At 37.7% G+C, this 26,668-nt stretch overlaps 1 protein-coding gene across 1 annotated transcript; it reads right to left on the bottom strand.

The window, feature by feature from the left end:
* Window positions 1-19,584: 19,584 nt before the first annotated feature.
* Window positions 19,585-24,101, bottom strand: LOC143598882 (uncharacterized). Its single transcript, XM_077076979.1, has 3 exons — window positions 23,747-24,101; window positions 20,673-21,101; window positions 19,585-20,114 (listed from the first exon to the last, which is right to left on the bottom strand). Exons 1-3 carry the CDS (start codon window positions 24,099-24,101, stop codon window positions 19,585-19,587), a joined length of 1,314 nt encoding a protein of 437 aa, XP_076933094.1.
* Between the last annotated feature and the right edge of the window lie 2,567 nt (window positions 24,102-26,668).

Below are 26,668 nucleotides of genomic sequence, written 5' to 3'. Positions count from 1 at the left end.
TAATATCAATTTATAGAATTTCAAAGTATTATAATAATTCAAAAGTAAATTAAAAATCACATACCCATTTCAAGTCTCCATCCGTTAATGTTAAACCCATTTCGATTCTGTTCACCCGTTTCAATTCTCCTCTGATTTCTTCAGATCTTCACAAACCCTAATCGCCTTCCACACTCCGGCGACCATGTTCCATGAGTCAGGTGCCTATTTCTACATTCGATAATATCTAAGCAAATCAATACTTATTAAGACCTGATCCTTAACCTTTTGCTATTTTTCCAGCCAAGCTAGGTCTATGAAGTCGTTGATGGTGCATCTCATTTGCACCAAAAAGATTAGGGCTCTGTTGATTAGGTAAGCCATTTACCTAATTTGCAGCTAAAACTATTTTTTTTATATTTGATTAAATCCTCAGTTTACTTCTATTTATTGTCTTAACTTTTTTCAGAAGTTAAAATGAGTGGGATGGAGTTCTGGTCAATAACCTATATTTCCACCCGTGTCGTACACGGGTCAATAACCTAGTCAATTAATATTAGATTTGAAGGGTATAAATTAATTTAAGAGACAGCCCTATGCTGTGTGTCTTTAGGCGACAGGCGTTCCCAAAAAAGGAGATGGTGGGCTTGGGATATTCAGCGCTATCTGGAATCGCGAACTATGAGATTGCCTTTTGCTATTAGGTCACCTTAAATAACTAGGCTTTATTCGTTGATCGTTAAAAAAATTATTATATATCAAAGTGTGTTTTCTCAACTTAATTAAAGTGTTTAAATGTGTTAGTGGTTCACAAGAAAAAAAAAACCTTAATAACACAATATAAGGTTATAATGAAATGGTCTACAAAAATGAGAAAAACGAGAAAGAATCTAATCTATCTATATCTATATTAAAGAAATACCATTTTTAAACAAATGGCCTTTTACTATTGGTTTAATTAGCTTCTTTCCATTTATAATATCAATTTATAGAATTTCAAAGTATTATAATAATTCAAAAGTAAATTAAAAATCACATACCCATTTCAAGTCTCCATCCGTTAATGTTAAACCCATTTCGATTCTGTTCACACCCGTTTCAATTCTCCTCTGATTTCTTCAGATCTTCACAAACCCTAATCGCCTTCCACACTCCGGCGACCATGTTCCATGAGTCAGGTGCCTATTTCTACATTCGATAATATCTAAGCAAATCAATACTTATTAAGACCTGATCCTTAACCTTTTGCTATTTTTCCAGCCAAGCTAGGTCTATGAAGTCGTTGATGGTGCATCTCATTTGCACCAAAAAGATTAGGGCTCCGTTGATTAGGTAAACCATTTACCTAATTTGCAGCTAAAACTATTTTTTTTATATTTGATTAAATCCTCAGTTTACTTCTATTTATTGTCTTAACTTTTTTCAGAAGTTAAAATGAGTGGGATGGAGTTCTGGTCAATAACCTATATTTCCACCCGTGTCGTACACGGGTCAATAACCTAGTCAATTAATATTAGATTTGAAGGGTATAAATTAATTTAAGAGACAGCCCTATGCTGTGTGTCTTTAGGCGACAGGCGTTCCCAAAAAAGGAGATGGTGGGCTTGGGATATTCAGCGCTATCTGGAATTGCGAACTATGAGGTTGCCTTTTGCTATTAGGTCACCTTAAATAACTAGGCTTTATTCATTGATCGTTAAAAAAATTATTATATATCAAAGTGTGTTTTCTCAACTTAATTAAAGTGTTTAAATGTGTCAGTGGTTCACAAGAAAAAAAAACCTTAATAACACATGATAAGGTTATAATAAAATGGTCTACAAAAATGAGAAAAGCGAGAAAGAATCTAATCTATCTATATCTATATTAAAGAAATACCATTTTTAAACAAATGGCCTTTTACTATTGGTTTAATTAGCTTCTTTCCATTTATAATATCAATTTATAGAATTTCAAAGTATTATAATAATTCAAAAGTAAATTAAAAATCACATACCCATTTCAAGTCTCAATCCGTTAATGTTAAACCCATTTCGATTATGTTCACCCGTTTCAATTCTCCTCTGATTTCTTCAGATCGTCACAAACCCTAATCGCCTTCCACACTCCGGCGACCATGTTCCATGAGTCAGGTGCCTATTTCTACATTTGATAATATCTAAGTAAATCAATACTTATTAAGACCTGATACTTAACCGTTTGCTATTTTTCCGGCCAAGCTAGGTCTATGAAGTCGTTGATGGTGCATCTCATTTGCACCAAAAAGATTAGGGCTCCGTTGATTAGGTAAACCCCTACCTAATTTGCAGCTAAAACTATTTTTTTTTATATTTGATTAAATCCTCAGTTTACTTCTGTTTATTGTCTAAACTTTTATCAGAAGTTAAAATGAGTGGGATGGAGCTCTGGTCAATAACCTATATTTCCACCCGTGTCGTACACGGGTCAATAATCTAGTCAATTAATATTAGATTTGAAGGGTATAAATTAATTTAAGAGAAAAAAATTGATAGGAATGGTATAAATGTATAACCCACATTGTTTACTTTTTCTCTTAACATACAAGATACACATCAATTCCACGATTATTTTAAAAATGCACATAACTTTTTCATACAACACTTTTTTAAAAAGAAAATTCAGTATAAAAACAAGTGTTTAGTTTATCTTTAATATGGATATCATATTGTAATATAAAAAAATAGTGGGTTTTTATACATAATGTTAATGGTTGGTAATTGGGGTTTTCAATGGGAAAATTCTCAAAATAAATATTTTTCATAAACATGTTTCTAGTTTTAGGTACCGTTGCAAATAATTCTAGAAACAGATATTTTAAACTAGTTGTGAACTTGTGGCGACTAGATTCTTGGTGTCAACGAGTAGTTACAAAACTGGTCGGGACGATTATTTTAGGCTAAACAAATTTCCGGGACGAGTATTTTGAAGCACTAAACTTGTTGGGACGATTATTTTATGTAAAAATTAGTTTGGACGAGTTTTTTATGAAATTTTTGGTACTTTTCTTAATATTATATTATTATATTTAATTTTATTCATAATTAGTTTTCTTTTATAACTTATAAAATATAAAGGTTTATTGAAATACAAATACACTGTTGAAACGTGTTTTTTTTCTACACGCCGACATAAATATTATTCAAAACCGAGAGGGTATAAAAAAACTTCGATATAAATTTGATCTGCTCGGTTTTTAATAAAATTTATGCTGACGTGTAGATAAAAAATGCGTGCCTCAAAGTTGTATTTGGATTTTAGTAAACTTCATATTTAAAAGTTATAAAGAAAACTAATATGAGTAAAATTAAATATAATTATATAATAAGAAAAGCATTAAAAATTTCTTAAAAAACTCGTCCAAAATATTTTTTTTATCTAAAATAGTCGTCCCAACAAGTTCAATACTTCAAAATACATGCTCCCAATATAATATTTATTTGAATAAATAAAATAGTTTTTACTCAAATCGATCTCTGCTAAGCTTTCAAGGACAAGATTTTCGTTTAACGCTAATATATATATATATATATATGAAATATTATTAAATAGGTGATTTATAAACATCTAAATTGTTTACATTTTTTTGCTCAACTTTATATCATTAATATAAAAAAGGATAATTAACATCCTATCGAACCCCAAATCTGTTATAACCCATTCTATCATATCTAGTTCGTTTGCTTCATTAAAATATTTATTTTAGTTGTATATTTTATAATTAGGATAATTCGCCAAGACTTCTCGTGGAACCAACTAGTTCTCCTTAACGTTATCATATTCTCATTTCCGCTTTCCTTTATCCAGGTGAGTTTACATACCCCTTTTTCCATGTTTTATATTTTGGTGGTAGCATGTATACCTTATTCACTTTTTACTCAAGTTTTATTACCACGTCTATTCAAAACACAATTCGATATATGTTTATGTGTGATTATTGCTTGTTCTATGATTATGCTTTATGTGCTTAAATGTTTATTCTATGTTTGATGGTTGGTATCTCACCCTCATCTATTCTCATCTATTATGATTATACATTTACCTAAGTACATTGATTTTGTATCAATAGGAATGGGTCAACATCTATTTAGTTGTTTACATTTTCATAAGATTTGTAATGCTCACCATTTACATATGAATTGTGACTTATATATATATATATATATATATATATATATATATATATATATATATATATATATAAAACTTATGTATTCTCACCAACGTTCATGTTGACAAACTCTATTTTTATAAATGCTACATGTACATGCAATTGTTACTGTTCAAGACCAAAGATATTGGGGTATGTTTGGTTGGAGGTAATGGAATGAAGGAGGAATGGAACAGGAGAAGGAATGGAATGGACGATGGAATGAAATGGATCATTACCATTTATTTATCTTGTTTGGTTAATCTATATGAATGAAAAGAATTATTACTTATGTTGTTTGGTATCCAAAAAAATGGTAGGAATGAAATAGAAATAATAAAAATACTCCTATCTCAAAATATTTTTTTTACCAAAATAAAAAAAAAACTACATTAGCGACGGTGGTGGTAGCTCTAGTGATGAAAATGGTGGTGGCGGTCAGGCGGCATGGGCGATGGTTGTGGTGGTGGCGGCAGTGGTGGTGGTGGGGGGTGGCGGTGGTAGCATTGGTAGTGATGGCGATGGTAGGGTGGCGGTGATGGCCAAGCGTAGGTGATGACAATGGTTGTAGTGGTTACTGTTAGGGCACGGATTTTCAGTATCCTCAGCAAATATTATTCAGAACGAATTTAGGATGCGGTATCCTCTAAGGTAACAGGTATCCTAATTATGTTATACAACTAACACATTGTCTACTACTTTCTATGTTTACTTGGTCAAAGATTATTGTTGTGATCTCCTGAAGACTCGCACCTGCCGTTATTAGATCATGGCAGCAAAGGAAACGTGTTGGTTAACGGGATTAATGGCTGATTGATTTAGTCTAAGACTTTCCATATCTATTTTCATGTATAAATAGAGCTCTATACGGATCAAACCACACACACTCTAGCACTCGAGAACTTACTAGTACTCGCATTCTTTGTAATCACGATCAAGTTTGAGCTCCACCATTGTAATCACCTTTATTATTAATAAACCGGTGGTGATAGTTTTCACCGCCCAGGTTTTTTTCTTGTTATCCTAAGGATAACGGGTTTTTTTCTCGCAACAAATCCTTGTGTTCAAGTACTTTTACGTTCATTTCATACAAGCACCTAGTCCCGATTACTAATTTGGTTACGGAATCATTGTTGTTAATTTTTGACCAAAACAATTTGACGCCCACCGTGGGGCTAACGGTGCTTTAATCCATTAAATCCGTTTATTTCATTAACCTTCATTCTCTTTACAATGGCCTCACAACCAAAAACCAGTTCAGTCTTTGTTCCGGTGGTCACTACTGCTTCAAGTGTCAACCCAGGACCTCCACCACCGCCGAAGAAAAATACTCAGCCCAGAGGAGAACTTCCACCATTCGCGGGGTCCTCTACACGGGTAGACCCAGTTATATCTAACAATGATATTTTTGCTTTGATGAAACAGGTCAAAACGCACATGAAGCAGCAAGAGAAGACCAACTCAAGGCTATTCAAGGAGATTGAAGGAATGAAAAAGAAACCAGGGCAGGAGGCCACTCCAATCATGCCCAGGTCCTTGATTTTGATTCTCCAAGATCTTCTATCCTTCAGAATCCCGGATCCTTGGGGACACAATCCAGCAAGGATTCCATCGCAGCAACAATCAGGATACCGAGGAGCTTTTCCTTCGGTATCCTCGGAGGTACCTGGACAACAAAGCCAGGGTCCATCAACATGCAGCCTCGCTCAACCGTTCCTGCCGGCATATTCTCATCAGGATCCCCTATGGTGTCCTCGGAAGTGCATGTTGGAGATGACATCCCTATGCAGGCACCGCCTTATCCTGGGAATACCATCAATGGAGGAATTAACCACCCAAGCTCAGGATACCAGAAACCTAACAAGAATCTCGGTAATAGTTTACTTAATTCTAATTTATACACTAACCATGGATCTGTGCAGGATAAGGGGATATCCCCCGATATAGCTAGGGAATTAGAGAAAATGAAGGACATGATTTCCAGTATTCCCGGGATGATCCGTCCCCTAGCTGAAGTTCCGGCGGGCAGTCACAAACTTTCCAGGTTCACTTGGCCCATATGCGATGTAGAGATCCCCAGGAAATTCCAGACGCCCAACATGAAACTTTACGACGGCACTACGGATACTGAGGAGCATGTAGCTCAATACAAAGAAAGGATGGAGGTCAACCCTATCCCCGCAGAAATCAAAGAAGCCTGTCTATGTAAAGGGTTTGGTTCAACACTAACAGGGCCGACCCTCAAATGGTTATTAAGTATTCCTTCCAATACTATCACTTCCTTTACTCATTTAATTAACTTGTTTAATAATCAATTTTCTTGTAGTAGATCTTTTGAGAAAATGACAGGTGATTTATATAGAATTGTTCAGCATAACAATGAATCCCTAAGGGATTACATAATCAGATTTAGCAGGGAAGCTTTGGAAATCCCCAACCTTGATATGGCAGCTGTTGTTGAAGCCTTCAAGATGGGACTTAAGAAGGATTCTCCTTTCTACGACGACCTCGTCATGACTCCATGCAGAAATCTAGATGAAGTCAGAAACAGGGCGTTGAGATACATTCGGCTGGAAGATGATAAGAAGGCTCATGGAGGTTTGGTTATCCCAAAGTACGAGTCTACCAACAGGAAATCAGACTCTCCCCAAAAGTTCTTTAGGCTGAAGCCTTATTCCAAGCAGGATAATCCTAAGATCAACGCTGTGGAAGAAGACGAAGATGACGAAGAATATCCTAAAATATCCGAATATTGTTTTAACCTAGATATTGGTGGTGTAATTTGTGCCATGCAGGATCTAGGTGACAAGGCTAGATGGCCTAAGAAAAATGAGAAGCCCGGATCCAACAAAGACAAGTCGAAATGGTTTGCATTCCATGAAGACTTTGGCCATCGGACAGACGATTGTATAGCACTCCTGAAGGAGATAGGGTACCTTCTCAGTAAGGGACATCTAAAGGAACTATTTGAAAGAAATAAGAACAAGAGTCAGGATACCTGAAAGGGCACCTTCTCCACCACCCGGGGCTAAGGTGGTATCCTTTATCTCGGGAGGATCTGACATCCGTGGGACCTCGTATTCGGCAGCCAAGAAACGTTCTAGAGAGACGAAGATGGATAACGGAGAAAGACCTCTTCGTACTTCCATATTGACAACTCAAAGAATCATATCCTTCGATGAGGAGGATAGATGTGACCTTGTGGATCCCAACCACGACGGTTTGGTAATCACTTTATGTATAGCTAACTGTTTTATGCGCAGGATCCTCGTTGATGGAGTAAGCTCTGTAAACATTATCCAGATGGATGCATTGAAGAAAATGGATATCCCAGAAACAGAGATTATCCCGAAATCCTCAGTTCTTGTTGGATTCAGTGGCAAAACCAAGAACACCTTGGGAGAAATCAAACTTCCAATATATATTGAGGGAACTAACTCCCTACAAAAGTTTTGCGTTACTGACTCTTTATCTTGTTGTAATGTGATTTTAGGCAGGCCCTGGATCCACAACATGAAGGCAATACCCTCAACCTACCATCAGTGTGTGAAATTCCCAAGTCCTTGGGGAGTCATCAAAATTGAGAGTGATCAACAAGATGCCAAGGAATGTTATGCTTCATCAATGAAGTGGACTACAAAGCCTACTCAAGCATAGAAATTACAGCAACAACCAGGGAAGGTCCTGCAAGCAAGAGAGCAGGATGTAAAGGAAGTATCTTTGGATCCTCAGGATACTGAAGTCAAAGTATTGTTAGGATCAAGTATTCCTGAGGATATTGAGATGGAATTGATATCCTTTCTAAAGAAAAGAGCTTCTACCTTCGCCTGGAAACATGAAGATATGACATGTATATCCAAATCTATAATCACTCATAGACTTGGTATAGACAAATCTTTCAGGCCAGTACATTAAAAGCGACGGAAGTTTGCTCTTGAGAGAAACGCTATCATATAAGAAGAGGTGCAGAAGCTACTCAAAACCAAGATGATAAGAGAAGTCCAATATCCTAGATGGTTGGCCAATCTAGTTGTTGTCCAGAAGAAAAATAGGAAATGGAGAGTGTGTGTGGATTTCACAGACCTGAATAAGGCCTGCCCAAAAGCTCCATTTCCACTCCCACACATCGACTCAATGGTGGATGCAACCGCTGGCCATGAACTGCTAACCTTCATGGACGCATCCTCAGGATTTCAGCAAATTCAAATGGAACCTTCTGATCAAGAAGACACAGCCTTCATGACTCCTACAGGTATATACTGTTATACTTCAATGCCTTTTGGACTTAAAAATGCAGGTGCAACATACCAAAGGCTCGTCAACATGATGTTCAAAGACCAATTGGGGGACACGATGGAAGTCTACATAGATGACATGGTGGTGAAGTCAAAAAAGGCTGAGGATCATCTCAAAGACTTGGCAATAGCATTTGAAGTCCTGGATGAATACAACATGAAATTGAATCCAACCAAATGTCACTTTGGGGTCAAAGTAGGAAAATTCCTGGGATACATAGTCACCAAGAGAGGAATAGAAGCAAGCCCAGAGCAGATCAAGGCTATCCTGGATATCAAATCACCATGAAATGTCAAAGATGTCCAAAGGTTGCCCGGAAGAATAGCTGCTCTCAACAGATTCATCTCAAGATCTTCAGAGAAGTGTAAAGACATCTATGATATCCTGAGGAAGAATCAAAAGTTCGAATGGGGAGAAAAGCAAGAAACAGCATTGGTATCCCTGAAGGAATACTTATCCTCAACACCACTTCTAATGAAGCTAGTTGATGGTGAGCCTTTATCTCTGTACTTAGCCGTTTCTGGGAGTGAAATCAGTGACGTCTTGGTCAAGGATCATGAAGGTCAACAACATCCAATATATTATGTAAGTGAAAGTCTACTAGATGCTGAATCCAGGTATTCTTATCTTGAAAAGTTAATTTTAGCACTTATAATGGCTTCCACTAAACTAAGGCATTACTTTGAAACTCATGCTATACATGTAAAGACTAACTATCCTATTAAAGCTGTTTTAAGAAAACCAGAAATGTTAGGAAGGATGGCAAAATGGGCTGTGAAACTTAGTGCATACGATATCTTGTATGAGCCAAAAACAGCCATCAAATCTCAGGAACTTGTCGACTTTGTGGCTGATCTTAGCCAGGATATACTTGAAGAAGTTGAAAAGGAAGTTCAACAATTGAACGTCAAGGAAAGTTGGACTTTGCATACCGATGATGCCTCCAACATAAGAGGAACAGGTTTAGGTATCTTGCTAAAATCGGCACAGGGGACATAATACCTCTATCTATATCTTGTGAATTTCAGGCTACTAATAATGTGGCTGAATATGAGGCCTTAATAGCTAGTTTGAAATTAGCTAAAGATATGAAGGTCAGGTATCTTCAAGTTTACGTTGATTCTTTGTTATTAGCTAACCATTTCAATGGCTCTTATGCAGTGAATGCAGAAAACTTAGCGAAATATTTAGAAATAGTTAAGTAATTAGCTATGTTTTTCGAAACATTTGACATAGTGTAGGTACCAAGGGAAGAGAACACTGAAGCAGATGCCTTAGCAAACTTGGCATTAGCTCTCAAGATACCAGGAGATGTCAAGATACCTATCGTGCATATCTTGACTCCAGCAACAAAGGAGAACCTCAAAATCTTAGAAACTTCAAATTCTAAGGATAATCTAGCATCTTGGACCAATCCCATAATACGGTATCTTCAGGATAACGAGATCCCAGAAGGAGAAAATCCTAGAGCATTCCGAATGAAGGTAACCCAGTATATTATCCTAAATAATGTATTATATAGAAAATCACTTGCAGGTCCATACTTGAGATGCTTGGAATATCAAGAAGCACAAGAAGTTCTCAAAGACATACATGAAGGCGATTGTGGAAACCACACTGGGGGCAGAGCCTTAGCATCCAAGATACTAAGGACAGGCTACTTCTGGCCAACAATGAAGAGAGATGCAATGGATTTCTCCAAGAAGTGTGATGCTTGCCAAAGACACAACAATATATTACATCAACTGGCTGAACCATTATATCCTATCATCTCCCCATGGCCATTTATGAAATGGGGAATGGATATTGTGGGAAAGCTGCCTAAGGCTCCTGGTGGAAAAGTCTTTATGCTGGCCATGACAGATTACTTCTCCAAGTGGATCGAAGCAGAGGCATTCGTTCAAATTAAAGAAAAGGATGTGATCTCATTCATCAAACGCAATATCCTGACAAGATTTGGTATACCGGCGGATATTTTTTGTGATAATGGCTCACAGTTCATCGGTAATAGAACAACCAACTTTTTGTGAAAGTTGGGGAATCAAGATGGTGACTTCAACTCCAGTACATCCTTAAGCTAACGATCAAGTAGAATCCAGTAACAAGATCATCATCAACAATCTGAAGAAGAAATTGGGATCCAAGAAAGAAAAATGGGCAGAAGAACTACCATTTGTTCTTTGGGCTGATAGAACCACTTCGAAAAATGCAACGGGACAAACACCTTTCTCCTTGGTTTTTGGGGCCGAAGCTGTTATCCCTACAGAGATGGTGATCCCCACAACAAGAACCAACATCCAGGATACTGAGTCCAACAAACAAAATCTTACCGAAGACCTGGATACCATCGATGAACTCAGGGATCTTGCCAGGATCAGAATGGCAGCATACCAACAAAGAATAGCCAAGTCCTACAACAAGAATATCAGGATTCGAAGATTCCAAATAGGTGACATGGTGCTAAGAAAAGCATTTCAGAATACCACTAACCCGGCAGATGGAAAGCTAGCTCCGAAGTGGGAAGGTCTTTACTTGATAGATTCGGAGGCAGGAAAAGGGGCCTACAGGTTAATCACTATGGAAGGTGTTCCTATACCAAGAGCTTGGAATGCTATCCACCTCAAGGCGAATTTTTGTTAGTATACTTAACTGGTATATTGGTATCCTCAAGATGAAGGCATGTTTCCTTATCAATTCTTATATTTTATAACTTTATTATCCCTAAACCAGGTTTACTGACTTAAGCATCGGAGGGGTGTTAGCCAGGCTAACACCCACCCCTTATCAAGAGCTTAGTGCTTTGCAATTATCCTAAGGATAAGTTATCTCGACAACAGTCAGAGGCTGATCACCTACCACACGAATATGATATCCCTGATATCCCCTAAGGTTTAAAGGTCTTCACTTTTCCAACAAACGCCAGGGGCGCACGAATATGATATCTCGGATATCTCAAAAGGTTTAAAGGTCTTCACCTTTCTAATGACGCCTGGAGCGCACGATGATTCGGGTATAGTTCGAGATAGGCTGACCAGACCAGCTGACAATCCGTCTGTTGTTGGCTATATACCGAATCCTAAAGATAAGTGGCAGACGTGTCACACATATGGTTTATAACATCTTCATGTTATCTAAGGTTTATAACACATTCGTGTTATCTAAAGTCTTAGCATAATCATGCCCATACGTTTGGGACCTTCCCCAGTTTTATCTCAAGTTTAGACATTCTCATGTCTCTAAAGTAAAGGCCTAGTCGCCAGTAAAAAGGCTTTATCGCCAGTTAATGGGCTCTGTCGCAAGAATTATCTAACTTTGCTTTGACAGATCGCTAATCTAAGAAGGTTACTAAGTTATCTTTAAGTTAGCAAAATCCCGAAAGCTTGATAAGATCAACTGTGGGGGACATCACATGTAAGCCCATTAGATTTATAAATAATCTCCACGAAGGTACTCTTTATACTTAGTTTTATTACTCGATTTATATTTCAAAGTATGATCGTTTGGTTTGATTGTGATGACTCACACAAGGCATAATGATTTATTGTCTTTAAGATATTTTCAAATCCTAACAAGTCTTTTGATTATGTTTGCTGAAAACATAAAAGTATTTCATGTTCAGGATATATGATCCTCAAGATATCTTGACAAAATGTCTTAGAGATATATTTTCTAAAACTATAAATATTCAAGAAAATGTTTTCAAGATACATTATCCTCGACATAACTTATTTTAGAAAATTAAAGACATGTAATATTCCAACTAAAAATTACAAGTTACTAGACACGATACTTAAAGCGAAAAGATCATATCATTACTAATCATAAGTGCAGGAAATTAAAAGGGCAACACCCGGGTTTCGTCTTGAAAAGCCAAGATCCCTCCACCCGTATACTGCCAGATGTCCAAAAGTCAAGATAACATGGGCTTCGTCTTGGAAAGTCAAGATCCCTCCACCCATGTATCTTAATATCCTAAGCATACTATTGTTCAAGACAGAAAAAAGTAAATTGTTCAAACAGACCACTACAAGCCAACATCACAAACCATAAACACATAAAAATTGGGCTCAAGCTTTTTCTTTACCGCCATCACTGCCCAATTGCACCTCGTCACCAACAAGCTTCACCGCTCCCTTGATCACCACGTCCACTGCCTCCTCAGCAACCTTCTCCGCTCCGCTCGGACCAGCCTCCTCTACCGCTTCCCCATTCAGCTCAGCCAGTATCTTCTCCCAACCAGCTACATCCCAGAAGGGAGTATCTAGACCAGCATCCTTCGCCTCTTTAGCCATCTTGAGCCGGGATTGAAATACGGAAACAACAGTAGACTTTTTAGCCTCCTCCATAGCTTCATAAACCTTCACCAAGCACTCAGCCTCTTGATGGACCAACTCCTTCTTGGCCAATGACAGCTCCAGTTTCGTGTCTTCCAACTCTTTGGTCTTCTTATCAAGAAGACTGGTCTTTGTGACTCCTATCTTCATCAGTTCGGAGATGAGAGTGTTAGCTTCATGGAGTTCGAGGCTCATAGTGCCGAACCGGGAGGAAAGATACTCGAGGCCCTGCAAGGATAGAGAATTCTCAAGATAATTTATCCTCAAAAATCAGGAGATCATAACAAAAGAAATACCTGCTGAGCCTTATTCACGGCATCATGGAAGTCAACATCGTGCACGAGAATGGATTCATTGGTCTCTTGACTCTTCCGCTTCTTAGAGCCCTTTGTGCGGCTGCCTTCAGGTCGAGGGATAGAGCTGGGGACATGTTCCTTCTTGACGGTACTACGGGTGGATACCATGCTGTCAATATCTTTAAGGGAAAAAGCAGAAGCAGACTTGCCTACAAATACATAGGTTAGTATCTCTGATCCTTAAAATTTCTAATAAAATCTCGAATATTTCTTACCAGACATAACGGAGCTCACGGACGGAGACGGATCTTGGAAGCTTGATTGGAAATGAAACGTTCTCTCTTCCTCGTCAATGAGAAAGAAAGAGGAAAGCTTTTCCTCGGTTTCTCTGGTGGGAGGAGCAATCTCAAAGAACTTCAAAGCTAAAAAATACAAAAGAAAACACATCAGTCAACAAAGATGTCAGCATATACTCAAGATACAACATCCTACTTTTGGAAACCCAGAGATAAGGAAGATTATTGTGCTGTGGAAGAGAATCTCCCCTAACAAAGAAAAATTGTCTCTTCCACTAATCATTATTCTGGGTATTTCTCAAAACCAATGGGGATTGACCAGATTTGATTTTGAGAAGATATCTCGAAGACCCGTGGCTGTGAAGATCGTAAACAACAGCAAGCTCTGAGAGGGTAAAATCGAGAGCATGGTCGGCGATTAGTCTCTCCAAAACGAGCAAAGTCCTCCAAACCATGGGCATGGTTTGGGCATAACTAAGACCCGTTCTAGAGAAGAACTCTGTTGTAAAGGCAGGGAATGGATACGAAAAGCCGATTTTAAACGGTAGAAAAGGAAAACAGATCCAAGTTTTCGAGACATGGTCAGAAGAAAGGGCGGCGTCGAAGGGTCTAAAAACTGTTCGAGGAGGGAAGCATCATCAAGACCGCAGATTAGTGATATCGGCATCACCAAAAATGCATATCTCACTTGCCGGACTAGCAAGGAAATTCTACGATACAAATTCCTCAATACCGGAAGGGCGAAGTTTCGGACTCATGATTTGAGAAAGGAGAATAGAGAAAAGTTACCTGAACAATGGAAGAAGATGAGATAAACATTATTTATCTGGGTAATTATATGGATGGCCTAGGGTTTGGTAAGTCAGGAGAGCGGCGGACGCGTGCATTAAAGATTTACCACACAAAATTTAAAATTCAAATTTCAAAAATTTTACAGATGTAAACCATATCTACAACTGTCAAATTTGGGGACAATTGTTAGGGCACGGATTTTCAGTATCCCCAGCAAACATTATTCAAAACGAATTTAGGATGCGGGATCCTCTAAGGTAACATGTATCCTAATTATGTTATACAACTAACACATTGTCTACTACTTTCTATGTTTACCAGGTCAAAGATTATTGTTGTGATCTCCTGAAGACTCGCACCTGCCATTATTAGATCGCGGCAGCAAAGGAAACGTGTTGGTTAACGGGATTAACGGCTGATTGATTTAGTCTAAGACTTTCCATAATTATAGGAATTCTTGTTATCTATTTTTATGTATAAATAGAGCTCTATACGGATCAAACCACACACACTCTAGCACTCGAGAACTTACTAGTAATCGCATTCTTTGTAATCACGATCAAGTTTGAGCTCCACCATTGTAATTACCTTTATTATTAATAAACCGGTGATGATCGTTTTCACCGCCCGGGGTTTTTTGCTTGTTATCCTAAGGATAACGAGTTTTTTCCTCGCAACAAATCCTTGTGTTCAAGTACTTTTACGTTCATTTCATACAAGCACCTAGTCCCGATTATTAATTTGGTTACGAAATTATTGTTGTTAATTTTTGACCAAAACAGTTACCACAACGATGATGGCGTGGCGGCGGTCGTTGTTAAGTGATGGTGTTGTTAAGAAAGTATGGTGAAGGAAGAATGAAATGAATAAAAAAAGAACGGGGGGTGGGAAAGAATGGTTTTGATGGAATGAGATTTCATGTGTGATGGATGATTTCATTCCATTGAGAAACCAAACATCACATTTTTCATTCCCACGCAATGAAACATTCCGTTCCCCCTGTCATTGTTGCATACCAAATGCTACCTTAGTTTTACATTAGGATATTTATTCAAAATATAAAAGTAGGATGTATTTGTTTTTGTGTATTGAACTTGTGTACTTGAATATTGTTAATGAAATTAAATAATTATTGTCGCTTTAATTAGTGTCTTTTGAGCTACTGTCCAATCAATATGTTACGCCTTGACATGTTCCGCCTTGACATGTTCCACCTTTGGTCAGGGTGTGACACGATGACTTGAACGTGATATAGCTATGATATACTCTTTTATTTACCACCCATCAACCAATTTTTTTTAAAAAAATATTCAAACTTCAGTAGATAAATCATTTAACAGCTTTATTATATACAAAAATTATTATTTATAAAGTTTCCCCCGCTATTTATATTTAAATAAAGGCTTTTAAATTTTGTATACAATCATTTTAATTAAATATCCTATATATTCGATAATTTTTTTCATATTTTATACATTAGATACAATATACAAGATTTTAGAAACCTTTAATTTCCACATGTTTATTCAATAAATATGTTTAAAATTATATAATATGTTTTTTGTTATATAATATTTCCATAGTTAAGGTAATCAAATTGTGTTTATGTTATCGAGAAAACTGTAGATTGAGGGAATCATTGTTGGATACCAAAAAAGATAAAAATGGCTTTAACTCCTTAGACACTTAACCTCCTTAGACAAGCCGTCAACCTTTTGTTCCCCTTGACTTTTGGCAACTTCTAGTTGCTCCATAGTAGATTTATGCTCAGAGCGTTCACGATCGCGCAAATTCTCCAACTCATGAATCCTCACAAGAGAAGGAGTCTCTTCAAGCTACATTAACCACACAAGGCAAGGTTACAAAAAAAAAAAGAGAAAGAAGAGGGAGAGACAAAACTTTGAAATCTTGGCCTGAGCATCGAGAAGGGAAGACCGAACAACATCAAAATCAGCAACTTTTCCTGGGCAAGCTGGAGGTTAGCAGTCAAATCAGAAACCTGCTTCTTTGAAGACTCCAGTGCTGCCATCAGCCCAGGAACTTGTAAACTTAGCTCTTCATCCAAGGTAATTCTCTTTCGCATCTCCATAACCTGTCAAGTATAACCTTCAACGGATTTCTTCAAGCTGGCAACCTCCTCCAGACTGCTTTGATAAGCGAGATTGGTATCCACAAAGAATTGACGAAGGGAGGAACCCAGCACCAAGGTTTGATACAAGTAAGTGCCAAACTCCCCAACCAAACCATTCGACAGCATGGTTTGAACATGAGCATAATCAACAGGGGGAACAACACACGTTAAGAACTCATGAGCAAGGTGGGGGGGGGGGTTATTAATGGAAAAATTAACCATCAGGGACCATTTAGGGACAAAAAGGTCAGCGGGAGGCAGATCACCTGAAGAGGGATTCGAGGGAGCTTCAGGGGTAATAGGGGCTTTACCTTTGGGGTCAGCCTTAGAAATAATAGGACCTTTATCCATTGGTGCAGGAACAACGACTGGGTCGGGAGCAACATCAGGAAATTTGAAGGAAAAATCATCATCCACGTCAACAATCTCATGAATAGAAGAGGAGCCCTGTCCGGCAGAATGTCAAGACCGTGAATCGGGTGAAAACTTCTAAAAGGTTGACAAGAACACACCGACTCTGTTACCCAAAGGCCTATTGAATATCCCGGCGGAATCAGGATATCCAACGAGTGGGAACGAAGGAGTGAAAATAACAAACACGAAACGATAAAAGATAATCAATAAAAGCACTTTGAAAGACAAAGATTCACTGTATTAAATGAGTCATTAATGAAAACAGTGAAAGGAATGTCTAGGGTTTCGTGTATGACGGCGGCGACGGCTATACGAGGAAACAAATAGATATTCCTTTAGAATGTTTCATGTATTCTGTGTGTGCCAACCTCTGCCTTAAAATGGTAACCTTGTACCCTATTTATAGACCCTAACATTCCTTCTAGAAGTTCCTAATCATTACATAATGAAATACAAAATAATACAAGTGTTGAGTCCTCAAGCAAGGTAACAATCTTTCTCGAGCAAACTCACTATGCTAGGTATGCTCGATGAATGTCCTCGAGCATACTTTACTTAGAATATCTTCAGTGAAGATATTCCCTTCCAGCAAGCTTCATTCCTCTTGATTAATCCATGCTTTGCTCAAACTAGTCCATCAAGCACGCTCATTCTTCTTGATGTCTTCAGTCTTGTTATTCAGCAATCTTTAGCATACTCGAATGTAAATCTTGCTCGGGGAACTGAACTGTGCTCGAAGTCCTTGCTTGTCACACCCCGCCTTTGAGCCTAGGCGTGTGACTCACAGTTGGTACCACTTTTGTCAGTTTATCAAAGTTTGCAGCAGAAAATATTAATTTAAAATATTTACTTTGATAGCATAGGGAATTTAATACCCTTGATTGTTTTACAAAATTACTTGTTTAAAAAACAAGTTTAATATATATATATGCCTCAATACAAAATTAGCTGAGCCTCCAGCTATACTCTATGTCTAGTGATCTTCTATCTCCACTAGCATATCCTTACTCTTGATTACCTAAAAACAGTTTGAAAATACGTCAGCTATATGCTGGTGAATACGCTGACTCAATAAAACATTTTCACAATTCGTAATGACACAACACCCATATTGTTCAACGACTTAGTGGGTCTCAATCCCATCTCATCGGAACTAAACATACACACAAACCACATAATCGGACTTCACTCGCCCTAGAGACAGTCACTTGCCTCATGGTCAGTATGTCTGTAGTGTGCCTACTACAGTACATATATGTAAGGATCCAGACACATGTGTATTTTAGTCTGAGTGTTTAGTACTACCTTGTATCAAAACGTTTTAGAGGATTTGAACCAACCCTCATGCAAATACTTTCTATAGCTCTTTTACGTATGGATAAAAGTCCATAGTTTTAAAGAGTAAATATCTTTTCAAAAAATACAGTACATAGACGTATTCACGTCATAACATATTTCACACAATAAAAAGGTTTGGACGTATTCACCTTTTGATATATCAACGTATCTCACTGAAAAATGCCTGCTCTTTATCTCGGACCTATAGTACGAGAATAATATTTCATAAATAACTAGATCTACAAATCTAGCTTTAGACATTTAGTGTATTTACATAACCTTTACCTTGATGTTCTTTTCTTTTAGAAAACACATATGTATACTACGTTTCTTCGTTATGAAGAAACGTATATATATATATATATATCTAATTTCTTCTTTCATGAGAAATATATTTACACAATAATAAAGAATAATATTTTATCCATAATCTTATCTTATGAAAGCTTATTACAATTACTTATCTGATCAAGGTATAGACTATATTCCTGACTACAGTCTGAGCCATATAAAATAATAATAACATAATAACTTAAGCAGAACCCCTACCTTATGCGGGTATTTTATTTTCCTAAGCTTTGCGCGGGCAACACTTTTATTTCCTTATCACGTACTGAAGCTTAAACCGTCAGAACCTTGTTTCGAACTCGCTTAACGCATCTACGGGTCGTTAAAACTTCAGTTCTTGCACGAATTACAAGATATCGGAACCACGGAACCTCACCCGAGTTGGGCACGTCTCCCAAGGTTATGTGTGAAAGTGAGTGTGAAAATGGGATGAGAATGCTTCAAACCCGTAGCCACCTTTTATAGGCAAAGTTTTGACCACCATCGCGCAGCGCGATGGGCCTTTCCATAGGCCATCGCGTAGCGCGACGCCGCAATCCACCAGAATCTGCCACATGTTGACACATGGTTGATTCGGTTACTTAACCGGGTCATCGCGTAGCACGATAGCCCCTTCCTTCAGGACCATCGCGTAGCGCGATGCCTCTTTTTCTAAACTCATGGGAAACTGCATCGCGTAGCGCGATGATCTAATCTGTATACCCGTCGCGTAGCACGATGGGTCTGAAAACAAGAAATTTTATTTTCAGTCCTTGAACTTTCGTATCTTGTCACGTCTTGGTCTATTTTCCGTAGTTCAAAAATACTAAAGCGTCCTTTATGCGAGCGTGCGAAGTGCCAAGTGCGCCATCAAAACGCCACATTACGCCCATCTCCCGAGTCCGTGCCCGCGTCGGGTGCTTCGTACCCTCCGCTAGGACTAGTGAGAGTGGTTAGCCCCATAAGAACATTACCATGGAAAACTCCCTCTTATAAAGTACTTCTATTTCTTTCTCACTTTCCATGTGGGATGGAGTTTCCTTACTTATTTTCTTAACATAAAATTGCTTTCTTTTCTTTATCATACTTTTCCCATTACCTTTCTCATAATTACTTTTGGTCCTTTATCTTTATAAACTTGTCAAATTTGGACCTAAACTTTGTGGGTGTTACATCTTCCCCACCTTGGAATGAATCTCGTCCTCGAGATTCACTAGAACAGATGTGGATACTTCTTTCTCATTTCCGATTCTAACTCCCAAGTAAATTCTGGTCCTCTTTGGGAGTTCCATCTTATTTTGACTAACTTTAGCTTTCGACGTTTAAGTTTCTTAACTTGGAAATCTTCAACTTGTAGAGATTGTTGTACAAATTTTAGATTCTCATTGATTTCAACATCCTTTAAAGGCATGGCTAAAGTTTCATCAGCCAGACACTTGCGTAAGTTAGATACATGAAATACGTCATGTATTCCTTTCATCTCTTCTGGCAATCGTAAACGATAAGCTACAGTACCGATTCGTTCTAACACTTCGAATGGTCCTACAAAACGCGGACTTAGTTTTCCTTTCTTTTCGAATCGCACAACACCTTTCCATGGTGAAACTTTTAACAAAACTTTATCGCCTACATGAAATTCTAACGGCTTACGGCGAACATCAGCATAATTCTTTTGTCGGTCTCTTGCCGTTTTAAGTCGTTCACGGATTTGCAATATCTTATCCGTTGTTTCTTGGACTATATCTGGTCCAGACATTTGATTATCTCCAGTTTCAGACCAACATACCGGCGTTTTACATTTCCGTCCATACAATGCTTCAAAAGGTGTGACCTGAATACTTGTGTGGTAACTATTATTATACGAGAATTCCATCAAAGGAAGATGATTATCCCAACTTCCTCCTAGATCAATCACACAAGCTTGGAACATATCTTCAAGCGTTTGAATTGTTCTTTCACTCTGCCCATCAGTTTGAGGATGATAAGCAGTGCTAAGATTCAATTGAGTTCCGAACGCTTGTTGGAAACTTTTCCAGAAATGAGAAGTAAATCTACTATATCGATCGGATATGATAAATAACGGCACACCATGTAATGATACTATGTTATTCGCGTATATTCGTGCCAATCTATCCATAGAGTAAGATTCATTGATAGGTATGAAATGAGCAGACTTAGTTAACCTATCAATAATGACCCAAATAGCATTGTGCTGACGAGTAGTCTTAGGGAGTTTCGTAATGAAATCCATTGTTATTATCTCCCATTTCCAAACGGGTAGTTCAGGTTGTTGTAGCAAACCTGAAGGTTTCTGATGCTTAGCCTTAACTTGCAAACATGTTAAACATTTGGCTACGTATAGAGCAATATCCTTTTTCATCCCGTTCCACCAATAGTTAGGCTTAAGATTCTGATACATCTTATCACTACCGGGATGCATCATATACTTCGATCGATGAGCTTCACTCATAATCCTTTCACGTAAACCATCAATCTTCGGTACCCAGATTCTGTTTCCAAGTCTGAGTACATTGTCATCTCCTTTAACTAAAGAGTCGATTGTATCATTACGCTTTTCTTCGGAGATTTGGTTTTCTTCTATTGCTTTCTTTTGAGCCTCCTTGATTTGTGTAATCAAATCTATTTGTAGTTCCAGTCTTAAGGCTCTAACCCTCTTCGGTTTTTCATGTTCTTTGCGACTCACTGCGTCAGCTACTACATTTGCTTTTCCTTCATGATAGGTGATTTTACAATCATAGTCGTTTAAGGTTTCCATCCATCTTCTTTGACGCATGTTAAGTTCCTTTTGATCAAATATGTGCTTTAAACTCTTATGATCAGTGTACACGATAAACTTAACTCCATATAAGTAGTGTCTCCATAACTTCAAGGCAAAAATTATGGCACCTAACTCTATATCATGAGTTGTATAATTCTTTTCGTGTACTTTCAATTGACGAGTGGTGTGCTTGAAGTAGTTTAATATTTATTAACTAATTTAACTAAAAATAACACTAAGTAATACTCTAGACTCTCTAAAACTCGACTAAACTACTAACCGACAAGTGAACCGGTCGACTCTAGTAAAGCTAAGTAAGTCTGGATATCGAACCCACGAGACTCTTTAAATTACGTTTTACTAGCTAATTAGACTCGACTACAAAACACGACTTATTTATTTATATTTATTTGGGGGAATTTTATTTAAAATACTAATTTATACTATAATTAAAAACTAATTAAGAAAACAAGTAATTTAAACGAAAGCCAAGTTTGTTATGAAAATAAGATGATGATGAGAAAACTACCTAGGCTAGACTCCCTTAAATTTCGGTAGTGAATTGACTCGGGAAAATATTTAGTTATGGTATGGGATCGTAAAATAGATACTTAAAAGAAAACCAGAATAGTACCCCTGACCCTTCTCAAGAGAAAACCTATGGATTTCTAACAAGTTTTAACGCACACCAGTATTAAAAATCAAGTTCGCTTACGGTCACTCAATTTGTTTACAATTTAGTTCCTTTATACGAAATCCTAACTTACAGCGCAGAAATAAAAGGCAATTTACTATGATTAATTGATTTGATAAACAATAATAAATAATCAACCCTAGACGGACTCCTCACGAAGAACTAAATCTAGCGAGATTAAATAGTAAAGACTTATCAATAACCTAGCACTTTACAGATTTTAGGTTAGCAGCTCACTTAGGTTTATTTAACAATATTATTCCTATGATCTTATCGCGAAATCAAATCATAAAATAATCAAGAACACAGAGTAATTGACCTAATAGCAATCCTATCAGATGACAAACAATAATCAAGGAAAACTATGGAATAAAACTCATCAAACAATCCTAAGCAATCATACGCGTCAATTAATTATAAGCAAATCTTTTACTAAATCATAAAAAAACATAACTTAAATAAATCCCAAGTCAAATCAAAACGTCAATGTAAGTTCATCATATGCCTAGGAAGTCTATAACGTTTAGCTTAGCATCTTAAATTTAAACGAAACAAACAAACAAGAATTCATGGTGTAAAAAAAACGAAAACGAAAGAAACAAAAGATAAAACCCGCGTTCTTCGTCTTCAACCAATGCGCGCAACACCAGCTGATTCTTCGATTCCAAAGCTGCTGAAAATTCTTCTCGGTTTCCTCGGGATTCACCAAATTCGGATGTGGGTTAAGGTATATTTAATGGTGAGTTTAGGGGTCTTTATATAGGCAACAAGGGTCCAAAAATAGGTTAAGTCGACCAACACACGGAAGATTCTGGAAGTCGGGCACCGCCACACCACGCCGCGCCGCGCGGCGGGCTTCTCCTCCCCCGTCGCGCGGCGCACCGGTCAAAGGGGGGGGGTCTGGTTCACTCCTGGTTCGGTCCGGTTCATTTCCTGACGCGTCGGTTCTCCGGTTCGGCTTGTTTTTGCTTGTTTATCGCCCTCTTTTCACCGGAATTATAACCCGAAACCTAAAACATAAAACTAAGTTAGTAGTAATACAAATCTTTCAAGAAACCGACCAAAACTAATAAAATATTAGATAAAATATAAACGGGATTCAAGTATAATAAACGTTATATCAACGAGAAGCATAAGGTATTACTTTGTTTCGTTGCATTAGTACACAACCCATACCTGAATGAGATGCGTCAGTAAATACAACAAAGTCTTCTGTACCTTCTAGCAAAGCCAGTATAGGTGCATTAGTAAGCTTTTGTTTAAGTAAATCAAATGTTTCTTGTTGCTTGGTTCCCCATTCATACTTGACATTCTTCCGGGTTAAAGAAGTTAAGGGAACTACTATATGGGAGAAATTTTCGATAAATCTTCTATAGTATCCAGCTAAACCTAGAAAACTTCGAACGTCAGTTGGTGATCTTGGAATTTCCCATTTAGCTATTGCTTCGATCTTGGCGGGATCTACTTGGATTCCATTTGCATTGATAACATGACCAAGAAATTGTACCTCATGCAGCCAAAATTCACACTTAGAAAACTTTGCATACAATTTCTCATTTCGTAGCAGTTCAAACAAAATTATGAGATGAACCTTATGATCCTCTTCCGATATAGAATAAATAAGTATATCGTCTATGAATACGATTACAAATTTATCTAAATAAGGTTTATAAATTCTGTTCGTCATATCCATGAATGCCGCAGGAGCATTGGTAAGTCCAAACGGCATGACCGTGAATTCAAAATATCCATATCTGGTTTTAAATGCAGTATTTAGAATATCTTCTTCTTGGACTTTTAATTGATGGTAACCTAAACGTAAATCAAATTTTGAAAAACAACTTGCTCCTTGTTGTTGATCAAACAAATCGTCGATTCTTGGGAGTGGGTTCTTATTCTTGCTTGTTACTTTTTTTAGCTCCCGATAATCAATACACATTCTCATCGAACCGTCTTTGTTTTTCACAAATAGAATCGGAGCTCCCCAAGGTGAAGAACTTGGTCTTATAATTCCTTTCTCTAACAGTTCATCTAACTGTTTCTTTAATTCTTTCAATTCCGTTGGAGCTAGTCTATACGGGGACTTAGCTATTGGAGCGGTTCCAGGTACTAAGTCTATTCTAAATTCAACATCACGCTCCGGTGGTATTCCCGGTAATTCTTCTGGGAAAACATCAGGAAATTCTGAGACAATTGATACGTCTTCTAATTTCTTCTCTTTAGGTTCTCCGTTACATATACCATGAATGCCAAACATCCTTTACGTAGACATTTATTAGCTTTAATCATCTAGATTAAGCTAACATGACCTCCATCTTTGTCTCCGGCTATTTGAATTGTCTTCCTGTTTGCACAAATTTCAATTGCTTTCTTATCACATAAGATACGAGCTTGATTATCAGATAACCAATCCATTCCTAAGACAATATCAAAGCCTGCCAATGTCATGGGTAACAACTGTACAGGTATAACATGTCCTGCTAATAGAATTTTGCCTCTATTCAAAACTTCGGATATTTTAACCTGATTACCGTCGGCCGTTTCAACTACGAGGGATTTGTCTAACTTAACTAAGGGTTCATTTAATAGACTACAAAATTTCTTATCTATAAAACTTTGGTTTGCACCCGCGTGAAACAAAACCCTAGCATAGACAATACTGACGAGAAACGTACCGGTTATGACGTCCGACATTTCAGCGGCCTTTTCGGTGTTGAGCACAAAAACACTATTTCCCTTTCTTCCTTAATTTTTGGTTCCACTACCACTTGCACCATCTCCTCCAGTTTTCTTCTTCGGACGTTCATTCTAAAAATGTCCCATCTCTCCACAGCCGTAGCAAGCAATCTTATTTTTCCAACAATCAGTTGTGGCATGACCCACTTGTTTACAATTGATACAGGTAAGTGACTGATTAAACCTGCACCTTCCAAAATGTTTTCGATTGCATATTTTACACAATGGAACTGATGACTGAGAGTTTTTCTTTTCTCCACAATATGGTTTCTTGTTTTTCCTATCATTCCTTTTAAATGCAACTTCCTTCTTGAACACGTTCTCTTTCCTTTCCTCTTCACGAGTTCTGATCAACCCATTCATCATGTATCCAGCCAACTCCATGGCTGAATCGATTGTTTGAGGTAGAGACGATCTGACCGTATCTCTTGTCTCCTTTGGTAAACCCAGATATAACGGGTGACTTTGTTATTTTCCGGTGTTACCAAGTGTGGTACTATCCTACAATACTCTAAGAACTTAGTATTGTAGTCCTTGAGATTTGTCCCAACAACTTTATGATTTAAAAACTTGATTTGAACTTCATCTTTCTCATTCATTGGGCAAAACTTCCTAATTACGAGCTCCTTAAATTCTTCCCAACTCAAGTTGTACATGTTTAGTCTACCCTTGGATTGTATAAGAGTGTTCAACCATTGCAGAGCTTCTCCTTTAAAAAATTGAGATGCGTATTAAATTGCTTCTTCCTCAGAACACTTACTGATAACATTAATGGCTTCTATTTCTTCAAGCCATCCAAATGCAACAATAACACCATCGCTTCCATAGAATTCTTTGGGCTTAAACGTCTGGTATGTCTTATAACTACAGCCTTTCTTAGTCTTCTGTTTCTTGGTTTTCTTCTCTTCATATTCACTATCAGCATTAGAGCTGACATGTTCTTCTTCTTCTTCTTCCCTCTTAGACTTGTTAGATTTCTCATTGCTCGATGTTTCTTTCTTCCTCATAGTCTCGAGCATAGCTGGAAAAGCTTTGGCTATTCCTCTTGCGATAAGTTCTTGCATATCTCCTTTTCTCACGAATTGATCACTAGCAGGAGGGGTAGCATTTTCTTCCTGATTTACAATATTTTTCTTCAATCTCCCTCTTGTATTCTTTGAGGGTCCACTATTAACTTCAACGTTGGAATTTCCTCTTTTCGACATTCTATAGAAGAGAAATAGGAGGTAACTATTAGTTACTATCTCTAAGAATTTACCAAAGGCATATATCTTATCCGTACTTTCATATACTTAAATTGGTTAAAGCCTAAGTACTTGTATCAAATACTTAATTCGCTAAAACCGATGGCTCTGATACCAACCTGTCACTCCCTGCCTTGGGGCCTAGGCGTGTGACTCACAGTTGGTACCACTTTTGTCAATTTATCAAAGTTTGCAGCGGAAAATGTTACTTTAAAATATTTACTTTCATAGCATAGGGAATTTAATACCCTTGATTGTTTTACAAAATTACTTATTTAAAAACAAGTTTAATATATATATGCCTCAATACAAAATTAGCTGAGCCACCAGCTATATTCTATGTCTAGTGATCTTCTATCTCCACTAGCATATCCTTACTCTTGATTACCTGAAAACAGTTTGAAAATATGCCAGCTATATGCTGGTGAATACGCTGACTCAATAAAACATGTTCACAATTCGTAATGACACAACACTAATAGTGTTCAATGACTCAGTGGGTCTCAATCCCATCTCATCGGAGCTAAACATACGAACAAACCACATAATCGGACTTCAGTCGCCCTAGAGACTGTCACTTGCCTCATGGTCGGTATGTCTGTAGTGTCCCCACTACAGTACATATATGTAAGGATCCAGACATATATGTATTTAACCCGAGTCGGGCACGTCTCCCAAGGTTGTGTGTGTGAAAGTGAGTGTGAAAATGAAATGAGAATGCTTCAAACCCGTAGCAATCTTTTATAGGCAAAGTTTTGACCACCATCGCGTAGCGCGATGGGCCTTTCCATAGGCCATCGCGTAGCGCGATGCCGCAATCCACCAGAATCTGCCACGTGTTGAC

Source organism: Bidens hawaiensis, unplaced genomic scaffold (genome assembly GCF_021521415.1).
Source record: "Bidens hawaiensis isolate Kalapana, Puna unplaced genomic scaffold, B.hawaiensis_p1.1 tig00051184_1, whole genome shotgun sequence".
In the NCBI taxonomy this organism is placed as follows: Eukaryota; Viridiplantae; Streptophyta; class Magnoliopsida; order Asterales; family Asteraceae; genus Bidens; species Bidens hawaiensis.
The sequence above is the reverse complement of the archived record's forward strand: the minus strand, read 5'-3'. Positions and strand labels throughout refer to the sequence as shown.